Consider the following 20,972-nt stretch of genomic DNA (forward strand, 5'->3'; position numbering starts at 1 on the left):
TGCTATAGAAAAAACCTATGAGGTGGTGAAGCGCCTTCTTAATCCCCACAAAGCTAACTTTTTTCTATGCAATACATCTTCATACCCACATTGCTATTTGTGTCTAAAACGCCCATTATGAGTCCAGGCACGCTCAGTGTTTCTATACTTCTCCATTCAAATGTAACCATTTAGCAGACAGTACCCAAGCACACTGAATAACATGTTACCATACCAGGAAGCTGAATAGGCACATAATCACCAGATCACAGAAATCTTTCCTTCATCATCAATCAATCAAGCAAACAGTAATCTTATGAAGTGTAACTACTCACCCGTGAGGGTCTCAAGGCACTGAGTGCGGTGGAGGGGTAGGGGTGCAGGTGTGGGTCTGTGGATAAGTCAAAAAGTCAGGTCTTGAGGTCCTCCTGAATTGCGGCGGCCATGGTGATTGCCTGAGGTGTAGAGGCAGGGAGTGCCAGGACTTCGCAGCGAAGTAGGAGAAGGCTCTTTCTCCAGCCATGCTCTTGCAGATCCATGGAATTGTGGCCAGCGCCAGTTGGGAGGAGATGTCTGGTGGGAGTGTAGAAGGAGAGGCAGTGGTTGAGGTATGCAGGTCCGGCATTGTGGAGGGCTTTGCAGCTGTCTGTGAGAATCTTGAAGGCGATTCTTTAGTTGACAGGCAGCCAGTGAAGCTCTCTCAGGTGGCCGTTGATGTGGTTGCGGCATGGATGTACGGGATGAGTCTGGCAGAGGCATTCTGGATGGTCTGATTTTTTGGGGGGAGTTTCTGGGCGGTGCCGGTATAGAGTGTGCTGCTGTAGTCGAGTCTGCTGCTGAGGAGCACATGGGTGACAGTTTTCCTGGACTTGGTGGGAATCCACTTGAAGATCTTGTTAAGAAGACGGAGCGTGTGGAAGCAGGAGGATGAAACGCTGTTGATTTGGCAGTTCTTTGACAGCGAGAAGTCTAGGATGATGCTGAGGTTTTGTGCTTGGTCTATGGGTGTGACTCTGAGCGCTGCGAGCCACCAAGAGTAGTCCCAGGCGGAGGAGAAGGAGCACAAGATGAGGACTTCGGTCTTATCTGAGTTAAGCTTGAGGCAGCTGTCCTTCATCCAGGTGGAGACTGCCTCCATCCCGTTGTGGAAGTTGCTCTTGGCGGCTGTGGGTTCATCTGTGAGGGAGAGAATCAGCTGAATTTCATCAGCGTAGGAGACAATGTTGAGTCGGCTGCTTCTGACGATGGCTGCAAGCGGGGTCATGTAGATGTTGACATCATACACTGTGCATTACCTCTTCAAATGTTCCACTCTTTGATTCTTTGCTTTATGATTTACTTTTGGCCTACCAGCTCCTCTCTACCAGGCTAGATACATGAGAGTGTTAGGTTTGCATCCATAAAGACTCTTAAATGACACATCATCAGATGTATTATGGAGAGGCACCCGAGACAAAAACAACCACTCTTTTTACTGTCTTTTTTAATTGAAAATTCCTACAACTGAAAACTCCATTCAAACTATAATGGTATGGTACAGCCTCCCAAGGAATCCATTGGTCTCAGGTTGATGTAGAAATTTTATGTGCACAATATAATTCTTCACTAGAAATGGCTCTCCATCTTCAGTAATGTGAACTGTGCATTGATGTCTAACAATAAATTGAAAATTGTCACGCTGAATACTACTTTATAAAAGTAATTCAGTCATACTGGTAACAATCGGTGTTGTATGCCAACAGGGAACATAGCCTACCAATGAAATTCTACGTTGGTGTGCAACTTTTCTCTGAGAATATCCCTGAACTTCCATTACTAGACTTTCCTAGATGAATTGTGTGCACATACTGTAGATAGAATTTGAAGAGGAACTAACACTTTGAAAAATGTGTTGCTATGTAGCCAGTTTCTGACCCTTAGCCTCAACAATTTGTCGATATTCTGCCACTAGCAATCACTACAGAGTGCTTAGCAGAGGTCATTTCTTTCTCACCAGTGCGAAATGGTGTGATGAATCCGAAAGGCCACTTCCTCAAGCATCACCATATTAAATACAAAATATTCCTTCCCTAGTGAAGGTGGCCGACTTTTCAATGCACAGGGAAATGCAGCATTTCAGGGAAGGCATTGATCCCTATGAAGGCATATGCAAGAGCGGCTGAACACACCTGCTGGACGACGCCTTGGTGGCATTTGGAATCCCATGCCACTCTCTCAATAGGCACCCTTGGAAGCATACTGATGGCACCCCTGCATAGGTGATGCACAATCAAATAGTATACCGAAGACACCTGTACCACAGCCCCAACAACTGTAACACAGCACAAGCGCAAGTATAATGGTGCTCCATAATTTGCATGATCTATATTACAGAATACGCCATAAGAAGTCCTTTCTGCAATAAAGCGACAAGGAGATGCAAACACCGCTGAAAAGCACTATAACTAAGATTCCACTGTGCAACTACACACAATATCCATCCATCTTACTGGGCTAGGCACTCATCATAGCACACTGATCCATGTATACACAATTGTTCAATAAAAATACCCACACACGAAAACTCTGACCTCTCCTCACACATCCAAACACTCAATCTGGAAACCCAATGAGTTAATGAGCCTTTGTGTCGAGTCTGCACCGACTATTTCAAAATCTTTTAATCACATCAAGGGCATTCAAAACTTTCACACACTATACAGACTATATGGAGGTAAGCACAACAATGTTAGAGTGACATTCAGTTGCAGAAGATTTTTGCAATATAATCTGTAATTAAAATGCAACTAGGTAGTTGCAGTTTTAACTCAAACATCTGATAGTTTTGTGCCATAAGCAAATTAAAGCTATATTATTTGATTAAGAAAGAATCTGCTTACTTAATAGCTTGTGCTCCTGGTCGCTGTGACAATATGGTGCTCAAATCAATTATCTCACAGTTGATCAATTTAGGTGCGTCCTTTTTTTCACTGAGCGATATGGACATGCTCAGCAATTGTACTGCAAGCTTCACAGCTTCATACTATGTGAAATAAAAAAAGAAAAGGCATATATGAAAGACATACTTTATGTAGCAGCTTTCAAGAACACTGCAGTCCAGGCTCTAGGAAGATATTTTTGTGTGTGCTAAGATCCACAAATAAACTCAAAACATTAGAAATGGAAAAGGCATCAAGTGTATTCTAAAGCACCCAATAAAGGTCCTGCACATTCTAGTCACTGACTGATCAACCAAAAATGATAAAAGACAAAACATATTCACCGAAACATACAATGGGACAGGTGTGATTACTAAAAATGGCTTTGTATAAGTACTAATGAATCTGCAATAGTCACAGATTCTCATGAGTACTCCAGGAATCCTTCCTAGATTCCAAAAATATGAACTTTATTACATGTATGCCAAAAGGCTAAAGAAGTAGTTTAAAAACGAACAAAAAAAGGATAGGGCACAGGGGGAGACACTATACTGTACACGGGGTGACTCAACTTATAGATTCATCATAAACAGTCCAGCGTCCTTTTACAAGAAGGCATGAGGTGAAAATACATATTTATTAACCCCTCCCATGCTTCTGTAGGCCAACGGGCGTCGCGACCACTACCTCCGTAGTGCTGCGCACATCCGTTGGCCGGCGCGGCCCCACCCACTCCGCTAAACCACCGCACCGCGGCGGAATTGCAGCCGCGGTTAAAGCAATCAACTAATGATGTTATTAGACATTTTAAGAACAAGAAACAGATCTTTGATGGAGGCAACTGCTTGTGTCTGGACTCAAAAACAAGAAAATCATACCGCTGAGTTTGTTAAAACATAATCAATAATCAAGTGCACTTCACTATTCTAAAATTCCACGTATTTCAAATTCTGTGACTCAGGATATGGAATTGAGAATAGTGAATACTTTTTTGTGCACAATAATGACACATAGGTGCACTAAAATTAGTAGACAGAAAAAAGTTGGCGGTTCCTTCAACGCTTGCTGTACAATTGTCTAATAGATTCACACTTCTTTTCAGTTTTCGTGGGTGCTACAAAATTGTGGTAAATTATGGTAAATACAAGAAAATAGAAAGAATATAGAAAGTTGCTGAAGGTTGTTAATTAAGATCACTTGGAATATTCAGAGTAAAGATATCTGATACAAACCACCTCATGATGTTAGCTGTGTAAATACTGTCTTACTATGTTATTTAGTACAACTACATCACTCACCGATTTTGGCAAAGTTGGATCAACAGCTGTTGAACTGTACCCAATTGCTGCACAGAGTTTAGCCTTTTCGTCTGGAGTCATCATTTCCTCAAGGCCTGCCAAAAATATGTTTATCTGATTAAAATGAAAAAGATTCCAGAGAATAAAAAGTACTTACAATTTCTAGCATTGATGATCAACTACCTTACTATTTACAATCTATCCCTAGGACCAACAGGTGATTGTTCAAAACTCTTTGTTGACTATGCATCTGGTGAATAAGTTTCTTACCTTTGGTAACGCCTTATCTGTTAGATACCAGATCTGGCTACAGATTCCTTACCTTTGAATTATCCCCATGTGCCAAACTGGATCCGGAAACATTTCTACAGTAGTAGCTCTGTTTGTCGGTAGAGGGTGTTAAGCGACTCTGTAACGACATCGTCCACTGGATGTGACGTCAACAGAGTCCATTTAAGCTCTACATCAGAGGCGCAGACATCAGTGTCTTCTGCGACTACTTTCCGCACAAAAATTCGGAGCCACGTATATAAACTGCTATGGACGCAGTGTGCCCAAAAAGAATGTTCTTTTTGAAAAAAATGTATATAAATTATTATTTTATTGTTATCAGTGAAAGGATTGAGAGTGCATAGAAGGAATCTGGAAGAACAGGAGGTTTAGTTAGCAGAGCGAGGAGGATGGATGGGTCGGTAAGGAATCTGCGGCTAGTTCTGGTCTCTGATAGAGGTGTATCGTCGCAGATTCCTTACCTTTGAATGAGATATCCAAGCAATACCATCCTGGAGGTGGGTCTGCAAACTGATTCCAAGAAAGATCCCCAACAAGGCTATCCGGTCTGCATAAGAAAAAGAGAGACCAGCTGCCAGGAAGGGAGGTGAGGAGTAGACATCCCACCAGAAACATCGTGGAGAACCCCGCACGGAACCGAATCCGCAACTGTGCACAAACATGAGAGAGGACACCATGGCCGAAGAACAAGACGAGTTGGAAAGAACACTCTACATAAAGATAATTCTACAATACCCCCTATGATGTCTACCAAGCCAAGAGAACAGGATGGAAGGCCAATGACAATAGCTAAAACTAGCTAAAAATAGCTGGCTCAGAGTCAAAACTCTGAGCCATAGAAGTAAGCAATGCAGAGAGCACCAATCAATAGTGCAAGATGCATAGCGAACAACATTAACTATCGTGGCCATAGATCACGCGTAGTCAGAGGAAACACCTAGAGACGAAAGGAAGCTCTATTGGATTATGCAATGCAGAAAAATCAGCGGGGGAGGGGGGGTCACAGATTGCAATGCAACAAACAAGAGGAGGGGAGGTCCCCTCAGGACACGAGGAAAAGGGCAAGAACGCCAGCAAAAACCCACTCCGCTGAGAAGAGAGGCAGGAGAACAAGACTTACAATAGAGATACCTAGTAAAAGAAGATATAGATATATGGGTATAGATATATCAACTCCAATCCTGTTTCACAGCATACAAGAAACAGGCACCAACACGCTGGGTGAGAGTACTATAATTTATTCACAGAAGACTCCTGGCGAGTTTCTGTGGTAAGACCACCTTGCTCACATAGCGGGGTGCCATTAGGAGTTAGCATATATTGTCATAGTAACCATGTGCTCGACATGGATATAAAATAAATACTTTGAAAACCATTGTTTGTTACTAACACAAAACAATGATTAAAATACATCAAAATAAATTAAATTAAATCTCATTTGATTATTTCAAGTGCAATGGATACATTTACAACATGGTACGCAAAGGGGTGACATTCCAAAGTATACAATAGATATAGTCTGGTCTCAATTCATCATCTCAGGGTTAAAATCACTAATTAATTTTCAATTTCTCGCTACAAGTCAGCCTTCGTACAATATATTTACAAGTACATGTTTGTTAGCTTGGTGTGAGACACAGAAAGAATGAAAGATTAATCCCAAGTGGGCAATTGCAGGCGAGTTCACTTTTCTTCACACCTACAAGCTGTTAATCCCAAAATCTTGCACTGTAGTGAATAATTTCTGATGCCATGTATATACACTCAAAGTTAGATAGATGTCACCCAGCTAGTTATAGCTGTTTTGTCTTATTCATTGCATTCCAACTCTTTCAAAAATGAAATATCTTTGTATCATGAACAATATGTGGAACAGCAATGAGTAGGCATAATGTCTAAACCCAAGTTTGCACAAAGGCATATTTAAAAATCAATCAAAATTAAATTAATTCAACCATGACACTGTATCACAAAACTAAACTTAAAGGCACGCTTTTCATGTTTATTAACGAACGGTAAGGATATTCATAGTTGCACATATAGGTCTTCATCCCAATGTAGTCCATGCGGAATTTTACTACTCAAAATTAATATGTAACGGGATTCCAGTCTCCTGAGCTGTAGTGCCCCATTTCCTCCCCTGGAATTCTTCGGGATTGCGTCTATAACATAATAGACCAATTCACTGGCATTGCCCCTGTGATGCTCATGAATGTGCCTAGCAATGGGTTAGCTCTTGTCATCATTGGCTATGGCCCGAAGGTGTTGTAGTATGCTCACATGGACCATGTGAATGGTGCTCCCTACATACAATTTCGGACATGTAGCACATAGACCACATACTCTCTTCTATTTAACGCACCACGTATAGTTATAGGGGTATTTCGTAGGTGTGTCCTAATTACCTTGGTATTACACCCATGGCAACAGGGTTTACATCTGTGACATTTTTGGAAACCTCAACAGCCTCTAAGCCAATCCACTCCTGTATTGTTTTGCGGGCAATTTTGCACTAATTCATTGTGCATTTATTTTGCCAGTCTGAATGACATTAAAGGAGTTTGGGGCATTCTGTGGCTGATGACTGAGTCACCTTTAATACGTTTCCAATATCTGAGTAGAATGCTCCTTAGTCTCAGGTGATAAATAGAGTAGCCTGCAATTAAACAAATCTGGCTGGTGTCTCCTGCTTATAACTTCTTTTTGTGAGTGCTAAACAGTAACTCTTCTTTCTTTTTTGCATTCACCTTCTCTTTAGCTGCACGTAGAACAGCCTCACTATACCCTCTCATCCGGAGCCCTTCCTTTAGATCCTCCAGTACCCCCTTTAAGAGTTTCCTCATTTACTGCAATTGCGCTTCATACGAAGATTTTCTGCATAAGGAATACTGGACCAGATGTATCAAGTATATTTTGCATTCACAAACGTTTGTGAACGCAAAAAATGCTTTTCAGATGTATTTATTTATTTATTATTTTATGGAGCTTATAAAGCGCACTATCGCCTGGCAGGCATCCTGGCGCTGAAACAACTCAAGGAGTAGGAGTGTGTACACTGTGGTGGGAACTAAAATAAAGGAAATAGCCAGGTCTTAATGGCTTTTCTAAAAGGGAAAAGTTCCTGAATTTGTCTAATTTCGCGGGGCAGACTATTCCAAAGCTTGGCCGCAGCCACTTCAGTCTACCTCCCATTCTGACTCTTCTATATTTAGGTATCCTAACCAGTCTTGCCAGAGAGGATTGAAGATTTCTAAAAGGAGTGTACCATTCAAATTTTTTATGCAAGGAAAGGGGACCGATCTCATGAAGAGCTTTAAATACCAGGCATAGAGACTTAAATTGTACTCTCCGTCTCAAGGGAAGCCAATGAAGTGTTGCTAGGGCTGCAGATGCTGAGGCTCTTCTAGGAAGACCAAGTGCTAGTTTGGCAGCTGCTGACTGGATTCTCTTCAGTCTATCCAATACAAATTCCGGGGAGTTTAGCAAAAGGGTATTGCAGTAATCGAGCCTGCTAAGTATTGTACATCGTGCCACTTGACCCCGAGCATGAAGAGGGAGTAAAGGAATTTTTTTTCGAAGAGACCTGATAATTGCAAAACAAGAAGTCGTTGTTTTAGTTACCTGAGCTTCCAGCGAAAGTCTATTGTCAAATATAAAGCCCAGGTTCCGAGCTGCTTGCACTGGCTGTATTGTCATTGGCGTTTCAAGAGGCCAGAAATTGTCAGGGAGGGGGGGAGGAATCTTTGATGCTGCACAGTAGATCACCTCTGTCTTCCCAGCATTGAATTGTAAGGAGTTTTTTCGTAGCCAGGAGGCTGTGTCCCGAAGACACTCATGAAATACCTCCCCAGAGGTCGCGTTTTCGCCATCAAAAGATAGAATCAGCTGAGTGTCATCAGCATAATTTACCATACTAATGTTGTGTGCTTTAATAACATCAATTAAAGGTCTTAAATACACGTTAAACAAAATAGGGCTGATCGCCGAGCCCTGAGGCACACCATGCTGTATGTCAAAGAAGGAGAACTGAAATGGGCGACGGGACACCGCCAGCTGTCTGTCTTGCAGAAAGGAGCGGAACCACTGCCAGGCGCAGCCACTCACTACGACCCCACTTATCCAGCAGGAGCTTATGATCTACCGTATCGAAGGCGGCAGACAGGTCCAGCAGGACCAATGCCACTGCCTGACCCCTGTCTGTCCGCCTCCGAAGCTCGTCCATGACCGTCACCAGTGCTGACTCAGTCCTGTGCGCTGGTCGAAAACCAAATTGTGCCTCCTCCAGTACATTGGCTTGTTCCAAATATGCAGAGAGAGCAGAGCTGACCGTGCGTTCTACAATTTTTGAAGGGAAAGGTAGCAAAGAGATGGGCCTATAATTATTTGCTCTGTAAGGACCTGGTTTAGCCAGGTCGGACTGGGAGCTCAACCTTAGTCCATTAAAGGTTTCAAAAATGTATGAACAAATTTATATGCACTTGTCCCAATTTGAACATAATGTACCATGCAAAGTTATAATTCAAAATATTCGTTTTTTACTATACACAATAAAACATATTCATGGAGTTTAAACAAATCTAGAGATAGCGATTTCATACAATATACTTCAGCTTCATACTATGTTCTATCACATATGTATGTGTCTTTTCAAAAAATACAAGAATACATAATAAACATCAAAACATATCCCAATGCATTTCGGGTCACTGCTGGACCCTTCTTCAGGGGTTGGTCCTTTCCAATCGATATAAATCCTTGAAATTCAATGAATGTTCTATTTGTGAGCACTTCAAAGTTGTGTTTCAGGCACTGAAAAGATAATAATCGCCATATTGGGAGTATAAGTATTTTCCTGTGGAAGTCACTACTGCACTGTATCAAGTGTGATTCATGATTAAGAAATGAAATAAGAAAGCCACAGTAGTGAGAATACGGTGGAACTAACGAGACAAGATGGATTGTGGGCACAATTCAAACACTGGGACAGCTCCCATACAATGCAAACTTGATTTACATTCTGAAAAATTGGTTGAAACTAGGTAGGTGTGCAGGCTAGTCAATTACATTGCAGTCTCCTATAATTATTTGCACATTCCGGGTCTAAAGATGTTTTTTTCAACAGAGGAGACACCAAGGCTTGTTTCCATTTGGTGGGAACCACACCGGTCGTTAAAGACTGATTGCAGATGAGGCGGAGGGTGGGAAACAATTCCTCCCCATATTTTTTCCAAATCCTATGTGGGAGGGGATCTAACGGTGATCCAGAGGAGATACGCTGTGCCAATTTACTAAACTCCTCTGAGGATAAAGGCTGAAACTCCGATAAACAGTTCGCATCTTGATTCAGCGATCCCTTCCCAGTAGTCTTTGCCTCACTCAGCAGGCAGCCAGCTATGCTGGTATCCTCCACTGAGAAATTTCCAGCCTTAGTTTGACCGACTTTAAGGTCGTCAATAATACGCTGGATTTTCTTATGAAAGAATTCCGCCAGGTTCTCACAGAGGGCGAGTTATCACCTTCCCAGAACACTCCGGTTTGGTGATGCTATTCAGGATGGTAAAAATGCTTCTAGTGCTTTTAGAACTTTTACAAATTAACTGAGAGAAGTATTGTCCCTTAGAACTTCTAATATCCGATTTGTATTCAGCCCTTTTTTGTTTCCACAAAAATGTGTCTGCCTCCTTATAACCTCGCCTCCATTTCCTCTCTGCCTGTTTACTTGCTAATTTCAGGTTCTTTAAAAGGTCAGTAAACCAAGGAGCGGAGGGCTTACCCTTACAACTATGTTTTTCTAGTGGGGCCTGGGAATCCAACGTCGAGGTGATTACAGAGCAAATAGAGTCATAATTATCCTCGACTTGTCTGTTTACAGAGAAACAATCTCCCACCTTGAACACCAAGCCAAGACTTCTTGCACGAGCAAGAGCCTTGCAATTCCTACTAACATAGTCAAATTTGGATCGAGGTGCCTGATTCCGGATGATAGGCATTCTCACAAAAAATTTAACCAGAGAATGGTCCGTCCAATCCATAGGAAGAATATCACCAATCTGTAGAAGGAGAGGTTCTGAAAAAATTAGGTCAAGTACGTGTCCGGCTTTGTGCGTGCCTGAGGAAACATGCTCAAAAAGGCCGAGCCCTTCACAAGAATGAGTAAGATTATAAAGGCCAGAATCCAGTGGTCCATTCAACCATAAGTTGAAGTCCCCCAGAACTATAAGTTTATGGTGAGTAGCTGCAATATTAGAGAGGGTGTCCAATAATAATTGCTGCTGTGAAATACAGAACGCACCCGGAGGCCTATAACAAACGATCCCAGTACATATAAGACCAGCCTAATTTTTTAAGGAAATGCCACTTAGTTCCACGCCATTGACCCTGTCAATGTCAATGGTACCAATCACCCATGTATCTTTGTAGATTATTCCAACTCCCCCGCCTTTCCCCTTTTCTCTAGGTTGATGGTGGATTTTATATCCTGGCGGGCAGGCCCAACCAAGGTCAACCTCACACTCCACCCGTGTCCAAGTTTCAGTCATGAATAGGGCATCAAGCACATGTGATTCCAGCAAAAGCTGAATCTCAACCGTATGTTTAGGAAGAGACCTAACATTAAGTAGGCCACATATTAAGAGGCCTTTAGCAAGGAAGTCCCCAAGGGGTGTTGCTGAATCGGAGAAGTGTAAGCCCCTCTGTTAGTAGCAGACTCACCTAAATCAAGAAGCATCTGCCTTGACAATCTGCCTATGCCCCCTGAAGGCCCTCCATTAAAATCCAAACAACCAGCGTGAATGGCGCGGAGCGCTTCCTTAGCGCTGAGCGCTTCCTTAGCTCAGACGGGCTTGCCTTTGGCGCGCCTTTGGCGCGCCGACTGCGCATTCGCACCATAGGTGAATTTATGCCCCCGGGAACTCAGGAGAACCAGGAAGTAGCTGGTGTCAGAAAACACTAGAGCGGATCAACTACCCCTCCCAAGATGGCGGGTCCGCTCACACGGACGGACCCAGCCAGAGTGACACAGTAGGGGAGGGAGTCAGCACGATTCCCCAGCAGCAGGTAACACTAGTAAGCACATAAAGATAAAAACGAAGTTAAAATTAAACTTTTTTTAAAAGTTGTAAAAAACGGGCGTGTGACTGCGCAAGCAGAGCCCTGCATGCGCACATTACCACCCTTGAGCCGCCAATTAAGTAATGCGCGCTCGCACCATAGGTGAATTTATGCCCCCAGGAACTCAGGAGAACCAGGAAGTAGCTGGTGTCAGAAAACACTAGAGCGGATCAACTACCCCTCCCAAGATGGCGGGTCCGCTCGCACGGACGGACCCAGCCAGAGTGACACAGTAGGGGAGGGAGTCAGCACAACGATTCCCCAGCAGCAGGTAACACTAGTAAGCACATAAAGATAAAAACGAAGTTAAAATTAAACTTTTTTTAAAAGTTGTAAAAAATGGGCGTGTGACTGCGCAAGCAGAGCCCTGCATGCGCACACTACCACCCTTGAGCCGCCAATTAATGTAGCAAACCCTAATTTGCGATTCAGTAACCTGTTACGATGAGGTTTGCGCTTCGCTATTATGAAGGGGCATGTTTAGGGTGTCCCTTCCAAAGGGCGAATCCTAAGGGTATGTATGAATGTTTTGTGACCGTGAATGCGGTCACAAAACATTCTTATTTTACCACCTACTTCAGGTAGGTTGTAACCCATTTGCAAAAGGGAAGGGGTCCCCAAGGCACCCCTTACCCCTTGTGAATGTTTGTAAGAGCATTTTTTAAGAGCACGGACCACTGCCTGCTCTTCAAAAATGAAAAGAAAGCTTTTCATTTTTCTTTTTGTAAATTATCTTGTTTTTCTCTATGGAAGGAAAACGGGCTGCTTTACAAAAAAAACTATTACTTTATTTAAAAGCAATCAGACATGGTGATCTGCTGATCTCAGCAGGCCACTATCCCTGTGATTTTTGCGATTCCTAATGGGTCGCAAATTGCGACATGCCTCATGAATATTCATGAGGTAGGTCTTTTGAGACCCATTAGGAATCCGAGAAAGTGTTCAAAACACTTTCATATATGCCGTTTTGTGATTTCCTAATTGTGAAGCGCAAGGATTCGCAATTAGGAAATCGCAAAACGGTTTATTGATACATCTGGCCCACCGTTTTTGTATCTGGTCGGGTGAAAGTTACCTGATGTAGGTTTTCTAAATGTCTTTGTATGTATTTTATTGTGCTTCACATACACCATTAGATCTAAAAAAGTGTACTTCCTCCTTACTAATGGTGTTCATGAACAAGAGGTTCAGATCACTGGTATTAAGTTTCTCTGCAAATGATCTTGGTATTCGGATGACCCCTACCATAAAATAAACAGGTCATCGATATATCTAGTCCATAGGACAATATTCTCAGAATACTAATTTGCATACACAACCGCGGTCACCTGCCCCTCCCACCAGCCCATATGCAATTATGCACAGCTGGGGGTGCGGCAGGTACCCGTGGCTGTCCTCCTGATCTGTCTATATGTCTGTTGTTCAAAATGAAATTTACTGTTGTGACACCACTCAGTCATTTCAATGAGCATTAGTGTGTGTTGGTGAAGATGTATAGGTCTAGGGTTGAGATAGTGTTTAAGAGCTCTGATACCTTCAGAATACCTGATGCTCGAATACAGTGCCATGGCATCCATCGTCATAAGGACCTAGGAGTCATTCTACGTGATACTGCATATTCTATGGAGAAAGTTGCCTGTGTCCCTTATAAAGGACGCTAAATTCCGTCCGTGGTCTTGGAGGAAATGATCTATGTATCTAGAGGTATTCTCAAATAGTCCCCATATAGCAGAGATTATAGGTCTCCCTGGTGGATTCTGGGCATTTTGTGGAAGTTAGGGATAAGGTATAAAATGGGGGTAACTGGATGTTCTACTCTTACATATCGGAATTCCTCCTTTGATATCAGACCAAGACCTCTCCATTTGTATTAGTCGCTATGAAATTTCTCTTTTGTTTCTTTTAGACTCACTGGGCTTGCTTTGCAGTAACATTCTTTGTCTTGAAGTTGCTTTTGGGGCTCACTGGTATACATATCAAGGGGCCATAAGACTATATTACTGGCTTTGTCTGACCATCTTACTACTACATCTTTCCTGTCTTTCACTTTTTTGATAAAATGGGAGTAACTGAGTATTAAGTTAGAATCAATACTCCTAAAATCATGCCTAGATTCAATAGCACTAATATATATATATATATATATATATATATATATATATATATATATATATATATATATATATATATATATATATATATATATATATATATATATATATATATATGGATCACCTTTGGACTTTCATTACCGCAAATCCCACATTCCGCCCACCCCACCGGGTTTCCATTCCTATCACCACCTACCTGGTATCCGGACTGTGCATTCTGGGTGTTGCAGTTTAGCGCTACACGGTAGGCTGCAACAGGTGGTGTACCATCGTCATAGGGGGCGGAGCCGACCTTCTACTACAAAGTGGGCGGCAGGATTGAACATTATGCGAACTTGGAAGCAGTGTGAACAACTTGGGCGCTGAGGAAGGCAATACTAGCCGAAATGCATTCGCCATTTTAAATGCCATTAAAGCTGCTTCCTTGCTGTTTCCCCCGATGTGGCCTCTGCTCTTTTTGGTGTGAAAGAGGATACAGTCATATATACATATATGATTGCACTTTAAAAGGTGGTGGTATTTTTTTATCTACGTCATGTGATCAAGGGCTCGAGGGCCCGAAACGCGTCATGGCGGCAAAGGTGTTGCACGAATAAAGACTTCTCAAACTACCTGAATGGGTCCGGTTTCGTTTTGTTCCTAAAGACAGCAGAGGAAGCAACGAAGTTCCGCGAATATATATATATGTCGGGTTTGGAGGATTCATCCCCAAACCTCCTACTCCAAAGATCCTGTTCGGGTTTTGGGGGTTTATGCGGTATGTGGGACCAGAGGAGACATGCAGTTTTGGAGGGCACACAGACCTGGTGACTTTGTGAAATTTGTGACTTTACCTCCCCACCCACATTACATCCCACAGAACTGTGGCATTCTGGGACCTGTAGGCGCTATTTTAACTCGCCACATTGAGACTCATTTTGGGGCGGAGTCACCAATCACGTAAGCGGATGCAGTGGGATATTTAAAATCTGTATGTTGAACTGCACTGTTTGTTAACCTCACCTCTGGCACTGAAGAAGGCGGAGTTTACTGCCGAAATGCATTTGCCCATCTGTGAGCCTCGAAATTAAATGCCTCCCTGAATCCCGCAAGTGGTCTCCGCTTCTTCTTTCGGAGGAGCTGTTTGGATATTGTTTGCGTGATGGCCAGCATCGCGCTGAGAGACCCCCGCCTTTCAAGTTGGGCGCAGTGCTGCTGGCTTCTGTTTCTGCGGATTCCTTTGTTCCAGGTTACTGGATTGTTGGCTGCATCCCCACCCCCACTCCAGGGAGAAGTCGGAGTGGTGTTGTCACCATTTGGCTGCACGTCGGGTTTGGAGGATTCATCCCCAAACCTCCTACTCCAAAGATCCTGTTCGGGTTTTGGGGGTTTATGCGGTATGTGGGACCAGAGGAGACGTGCAGTTTTGGAGGGCACACAGACCTGGTGACTTTGTGAAATTCGTGACTTTACCTCCCCACCCACATTACATCCCACAGAACTGTGGCATTCTGGGACCTGTAGGCGCTATTTTAACTCGCCACATTGAGACTCATTTTGGGGCGGAGTCACCAATCACGTAAGCGGATGCAGTGGGATATTTAAAATCTGTATGTTGAACTGCACTGTTTGTTAACCTCACCTCTGGCACTGAAGAAGGCGGAGTTTACTGCCGAAATGCATTTGCCCATCTGTGAGCCTCGAAATTAAATGCCTCCCTGAATCCCGCAAGTGGTCTCTGCTTCTTCTTTCGGAGGAGCTGTTTGGATATTGTTTGCGTGATGGCCAGCATCGCGCTCAGAGTCCCCCGCATTTCAAGTTGGGCGCAGTGCTGCTGGCTTCTGTTTCGGCGGATTCCTTTGTTCCAGGTTACTGGATTGTTGGCTGCACCCCACCCCCACTCCAGGGAGAAGTCGGAGTGGTGTTGTCGCCATTTGGCTGCACGTCGGGTTTGGAGTATTCATCCCCAAACCTCCTACTCCAAAGATCCTGTTCGGGTTTTGGGCGTTTATGCGGTATGTGGGACCAGAGGAGACATGCAGTTTTGGAGGGCACACAGACCTGGTGACTTTGTGAAATTCGTGACTTTACCTCCCCACCCACATTACATCCCACAGAACTGTGGCATTCTGGGACCTGTAGGCGCTATTTTAACTCACCACATTGAGACTTATTTTGGGGCGGGGTCATCAATCACGTAAGCGGATGCAGTGGGATATTTAAAGTCTGTATGTTGAACTGCACTGTTTGTTAACCACACCTCTGGCACTGAAGAAGGCGGAGTTTACTGCCGAAATGCATTTGCCCACCTGTGAGCCTCGAAATTAAATGCCTCCCTGAATCCCGCAAGTGGTCTCTGCTTCTTCTTTCGGAGGAGCTGTTTGGATATTGTTTGCGTGATGGCCAGCATCGCGCTGAGAGACCCCCGCATTTCAAGTTGGGCGCAGTGCTGCTGGCTTCTGTTTCGGCGGATTCCTTTGTTCCAGGTTACTGGATTGTTGGCTGCACCCCACCCCCACTCCAGGGAGAAGTCGGAGTGGTGTTGTCGCCATTTGGCTGCACGTCGGGTTTGGAGTATTCATCCCCAAACCTCCTACTCCAAAGATCCTGTTCGGGTTTTGGGGGTTTATGCGGTATGTGGGACCAGAGGAGACATGCAGTTTTGGAGGGCACACAGACCTGGTGACTTTGTGAAATTCGTGACTTTACCTCCCCACCCACATTACATCCCACAGAACTGTGGCATTCTGGGACCTGTAGGCGCTATTTTAACTCGCCACATTTAGACTCATTTTGGGGCGGAGTCACCAATCACGTAAGCGGATGCAGTGGGATATTTAAAATCTGTATGTTGAACTGCACTGTTTGTTAACCTCACCTCTGGCACTGAAGAAGACGGAGTTTACTGCCGAAATGCATTTGCCCATCTGTGAGCCTCGAAATTAAATGCCTCCCTGAATCCCCCAAGTGGTCTCTGCTTCTTCTTTCGGAGGAGCTGTTTGGATATTGTTTGCGTGATGGCCAGCATCGCGCTGAGAGACCCCCGCATTTCAAGTTGGGCGCAGTGCTGCTGGCTTCTGTTTCGGCGGATTCCTTTGTTCCAGGTTACTGGATTGTTGGCTGCACCCCACCCCCACTTCAGGGAGAAGTCGAAGTGGTGTTGTCGCAATTTGCCTGCACGTCGGGTTTGGAGGATTCATCCCCAAACCTCCTACTCCAAAGATCCTGTTCGGGTTTTGGGGGTTTATGCGGTATGTGGGACCAGAGGAGACATGCAGTTTTGGAGGGCACACAGACCTGGTGACTTTGTGAAATTCGTGACTTTACCTCCCCACCCACATTACATCCCACAGAACTGTGGCATTCTGGGACCTGTAGGCGCTATCTTAACTCGCCACATTGAGACTCATTTTGGGGCGGAGTCACCAATCACGTAAGCGGATGCAGTGGGATATTTAAAATCTGTATGTTGAACTGCACGGTTTGTTAACCTCACCTCTGGCACTGAAAAAGGCGGAGTTTACTGCCGAAATGCATTTGCCCATCTGTGAGCCTCGAAATTAAATGCCTCCCTGAATCCCGCCAGTGGTCTCTGCTTCTTCTCCCGAATCAACACAAGATCAAGGGAGACACTATTTGCAGCTTTTACTCTTTATTTTCCTACGTCCATCATACCGTATTTCGACCGACTCAGCGGTCTTGGTCACATGATATATAAAAACATAAACCCATACAAAAAGTTACACTATGTAATAAAATGTCCCTAAGAAGGGTACATAGAAATGGCCACAACATCAGTCATGGGCCAAAGATGGGACAACTAGCCATATGGCCCCGTATAAAAGGGATAGGGGGGGTGCAGGAAAAGAACGCACCCCTGAAAAAACAATTAGAAGAAAGAAAACAACACTACCGACTGAACGGTTACGATCAGGCAGTCGAGAGACAATTGAAAGGAGAACAACAGGGGAGAAACAACCCCACTAGAATAGAGAAATAAAGACTACGAAGGAGGACCAGAAAAAGAGGTCAAGTTGAATGAGGCTAACACAGGAGGGCCTAATTAAATAGCTAGTTGCCATCTTAAAAGAAAGAATAAGCAGAGAAGGGAACCGGCTGACAAAAGACGGAGAATATAGCATGGGAAGACCAATGCCACAAGTGAAGGTTCACCCAAAGAACCAGTGTAAAGAACCAAAGTAACAGATGGGGAGGTGGTGTCTACAGCCTAACAAACGTGGAGGCCAGAGCAAAAGAAGTTCTAATTTCCACTGAACAACTTGTACCCTGCTAACAAGCGACATAACTTTGTGAGTGAGGATCCTGGCGTCATCCAAGATCATATTTGGTATCCTCATTAGTACAAGGGAAACAAACCCACCAAGGTGTGGAATTGAATCACCACTTGCACGAAGAGAAGGAAACAACCCGGAAAAGAATTCTAAGAGAACACCAACCTCCGCACGAAAAAACTCAGAGAGGATGGTCAGGAAACCCATGTCCGAGAAGAAACAGAAGATGAAAAAAGTCATAAATCCCCACAGGGGGCAGAAGGCATGTCTAAAGAACAGCCAGGCCAGTAACGAAACGTTGGGGTTGGTATCAGCGGTGTCATGGACACGTCTCCAATCCAAAAGCGAAAAGCAACAGCAGCTTTGCAAAAGTCAGAAGCAGATAAAAACAGGCAATGTTGAGGCATAGAAGAGAAAGGGTCAGCCGCGTAGGCCACCCATGCAAAGAGACGGACAAGGTCTAAACCGGGAACTGACATTTCCTGCTAGCAGCATAGGCTGGGGGTCGCATTATAAATGTGTCAGGCCTTTGAAGTTTCCCTGTCGTGCACTGGGCCTGCCTAGGGGAGGAGGTGTGACACCTTTGCCCAGGAAGCCCTTCGTTTCTGGGCCCAGAGAGCAACAGGCTCTCACCCCATAGGTCCAGAAACATGTCTGGTGGTGACAGGCTGACAAGAAGCAGTCAATGAACACACCAGGGTAGGCACGTTTTCAGGGGGCTCCTCTGAGGGGCCCTCTGAGTATATGGTTTAATAAATCCAACACAGACATCAGTGTGGGTTTATTAAATGGAGTTGTTTGATACAAAACACTCCTGGGTACAAGGAAGCGATCATGGTACTGGAGTACTTGAGTTGTCAAGTTCCCAGCCCATGTAATTTCTATGGCTCCCTGGCACTTACAATATATAAGAATAGACATATATTGTAGGTGCATATCTGCTCATGCAGATATGCCCACACCTAAGATATAGTGCACCCTGCTGTAAGGCCTGTAAGCATGCAAGAGAGGTGACTTACCTATACCTGAGACAGTGCTGTTTAGCATGGCACACAGGGCAGTGTGCCATGCAATTTTGTTGTATTTGTCTTAACCCAGGCATGCAGGCTGCAGTGGCAGTTTGTGTGGCCTGAGTGAGGGGTCCCTAGGGTGGCACAACTGGTGCAGCGGCCTTAGGGTACCCTTTTCAGTCCCAATGCCCTAGGTACCTGGGGTACCATTTACTAGGGACTTACTGGTGTAACTAAAGTGGTGGCAAACAAAGTACAGTTTTAGGGAAAGAACACTGGTGTTGGTGACCTGATTAGCAGGGACCAGCACACTATCAGTCAAAGTTGCACCATATACCAGGCAAAAACTGTGAGGGGGTACTGCAACAGAAACCCATTTTCTCCCTTATAGCGTCCTCTTATTTCCCTCTTACTCAGTTTGGCCGGGGATAGTCTCCTTCATTTGCTTTCTGTGTGAGCAGATATCTCGCTTCCACACAAGAACGAGACTGCCGCTATTTGGAGCTTCTACTCTTTATTTTCCTCCGTTCGCCATAACGCATTTCGTTCGACTCAACGGTCTTGGTCACATGATATATAAAAACATAAACCTATACAGAAGGAGACACTGTATAATAAAATATGTCCATGAAGGATACATAGGGTGTCCCTATGACCTACAGCAACTCAACTTACCTCTGCTGTCAATGGTGTTCTTCGTGCAGCATCCGGTCCGATGCCTACAGCTGTTTTTCAAAACAGAGTTCTTCCATTTACTTGCATTGGGTGCCCGACACCGTGTGTGCACCCTGCACCCAGCCAACCCCTGTGCCGCTGGTGGTGTATGTTCGATGTTGCCCAGTGGCCCCCCTGTGCTTGCCTAAATCTGCAAAGCTTGAACCCAGCTGCCACTTTACCCACCTGCAAGCAGCATGTCTTCAAGCACCCCCAGTCTCCACAGGGTAATATTGGGCCCTAATTCCAAATTTGATCTCTGCACCCGGCCACCTCTGTGCCGCTGGGGGTGCAGTGTTGGTGCTTCCCTGAAACTTGCCCTCTGCTGACCCTATAACCCAAAGACTGGACCTGTAAGTTGTGTACTTACCTGCAAAACTGCATTATTGTTTTCCTCCCATAGGTTAACATTGCAAAGACTGAATATTGCCCTGTGTACACTTTTGAAACTGAAAAGTATTTTTTATTTAAAAATGTATTTGCTTCTATGAACGTTTTGTGGTCTTAGTAAATAAATATACCAAAGTACTATTTTTATAAATTGGTCTCATATTTATGAGTGTGTGTCTCATTCATTGCTACAAATGCATTAACATAACCCTCTGATAAGCCTAACTGCTCACTCACACTACCACAAAAGAGAATATTAGTGTTGTCTATTAAGCCTCTGTATAACCTCTAGATACCCACTGGACTTATTGCACACTATACCCCTTTGTGGTATAGTTTTATTTATTTATTTATTTTACAGAGTTTTATATAGCGCAAACTTGACCCAAATCATGGATCAGAGCGCTTTACATAGCACCAGTTGCATTACATGAGGACACATTCATTATTGTTAGGCACAGGGAGATTAAGTGATTTGTTGTCATTGCCAAGACTAGAACCCAGTTCCCCAGATTTGAGGGCGACAGACCTAGCAGTTAGGCCAGCTCCTCTCCCCTTAGATATCTCTCTGTCTGTGATCACCACTATTGGGGGTTTTGTGAGCTTTTAGTTTGTCACTTTTGTTCCATTTGTCATCAACAACCACAACTTTGTTTCCATATGCTATGTATTAGTTGATGTTTTGTGCTGTGTTTGACAAATTGATATGCTTAGCTCTATCTGTATATTCGGCTCCATTTGTGTGCCTCTTAATACTCTGACAGTCATTGAGCTATTTCCATGCACAATTAATATTTTTTTAGACTTAAATCTAGGATTCAGGATAAAGATACTTTTGAGTAGACCATATGGTGAGCCACCCTCTCACAGTATCGTAATC

The 20,972-nt window shown here is 44.0% G+C and overlaps 1 protein-coding gene across 2 annotated transcripts in view; it reads right to left on the reverse strand.

The window, feature by feature from the left end:
• Window positions 1–20,972, reverse strand: part of VPS13A (vacuolar protein sorting 13 homolog A) — a 2,196,319-nt gene that overhangs the window by 1,792,847 nt on the left and 382,500 nt on the right. For both annotated transcript variants that reach the window (XM_078675860.1, XM_078675861.1), the window contains exons 16-17: window positions 4,196–4,290; window positions 2,859–3,001 (exon numbers count right to left, since the gene is read on the reverse strand). In XM_078675860.1, the coding sequence (XP_078531986.1) occupies window positions 2,859–3,001; window positions 4,196–4,290 (238 nt within the window). The remainder of the gene's footprint in view (window positions 1–2,858; window positions 3,002–4,195; window positions 4,291–20,972) is intronic.

The sequence above is a fragment of the Lissotriton helveticus genome, chromosome 2_1 (genome assembly GCF_964261635.1).
Source record: "Lissotriton helveticus chromosome 2_1, aLisHel1.1, whole genome shotgun sequence".
In the NCBI taxonomy this organism is placed as follows: domain Eukaryota; kingdom Metazoa; phylum Chordata; class Amphibia; order Caudata; family Salamandridae; genus Lissotriton; species Lissotriton helveticus.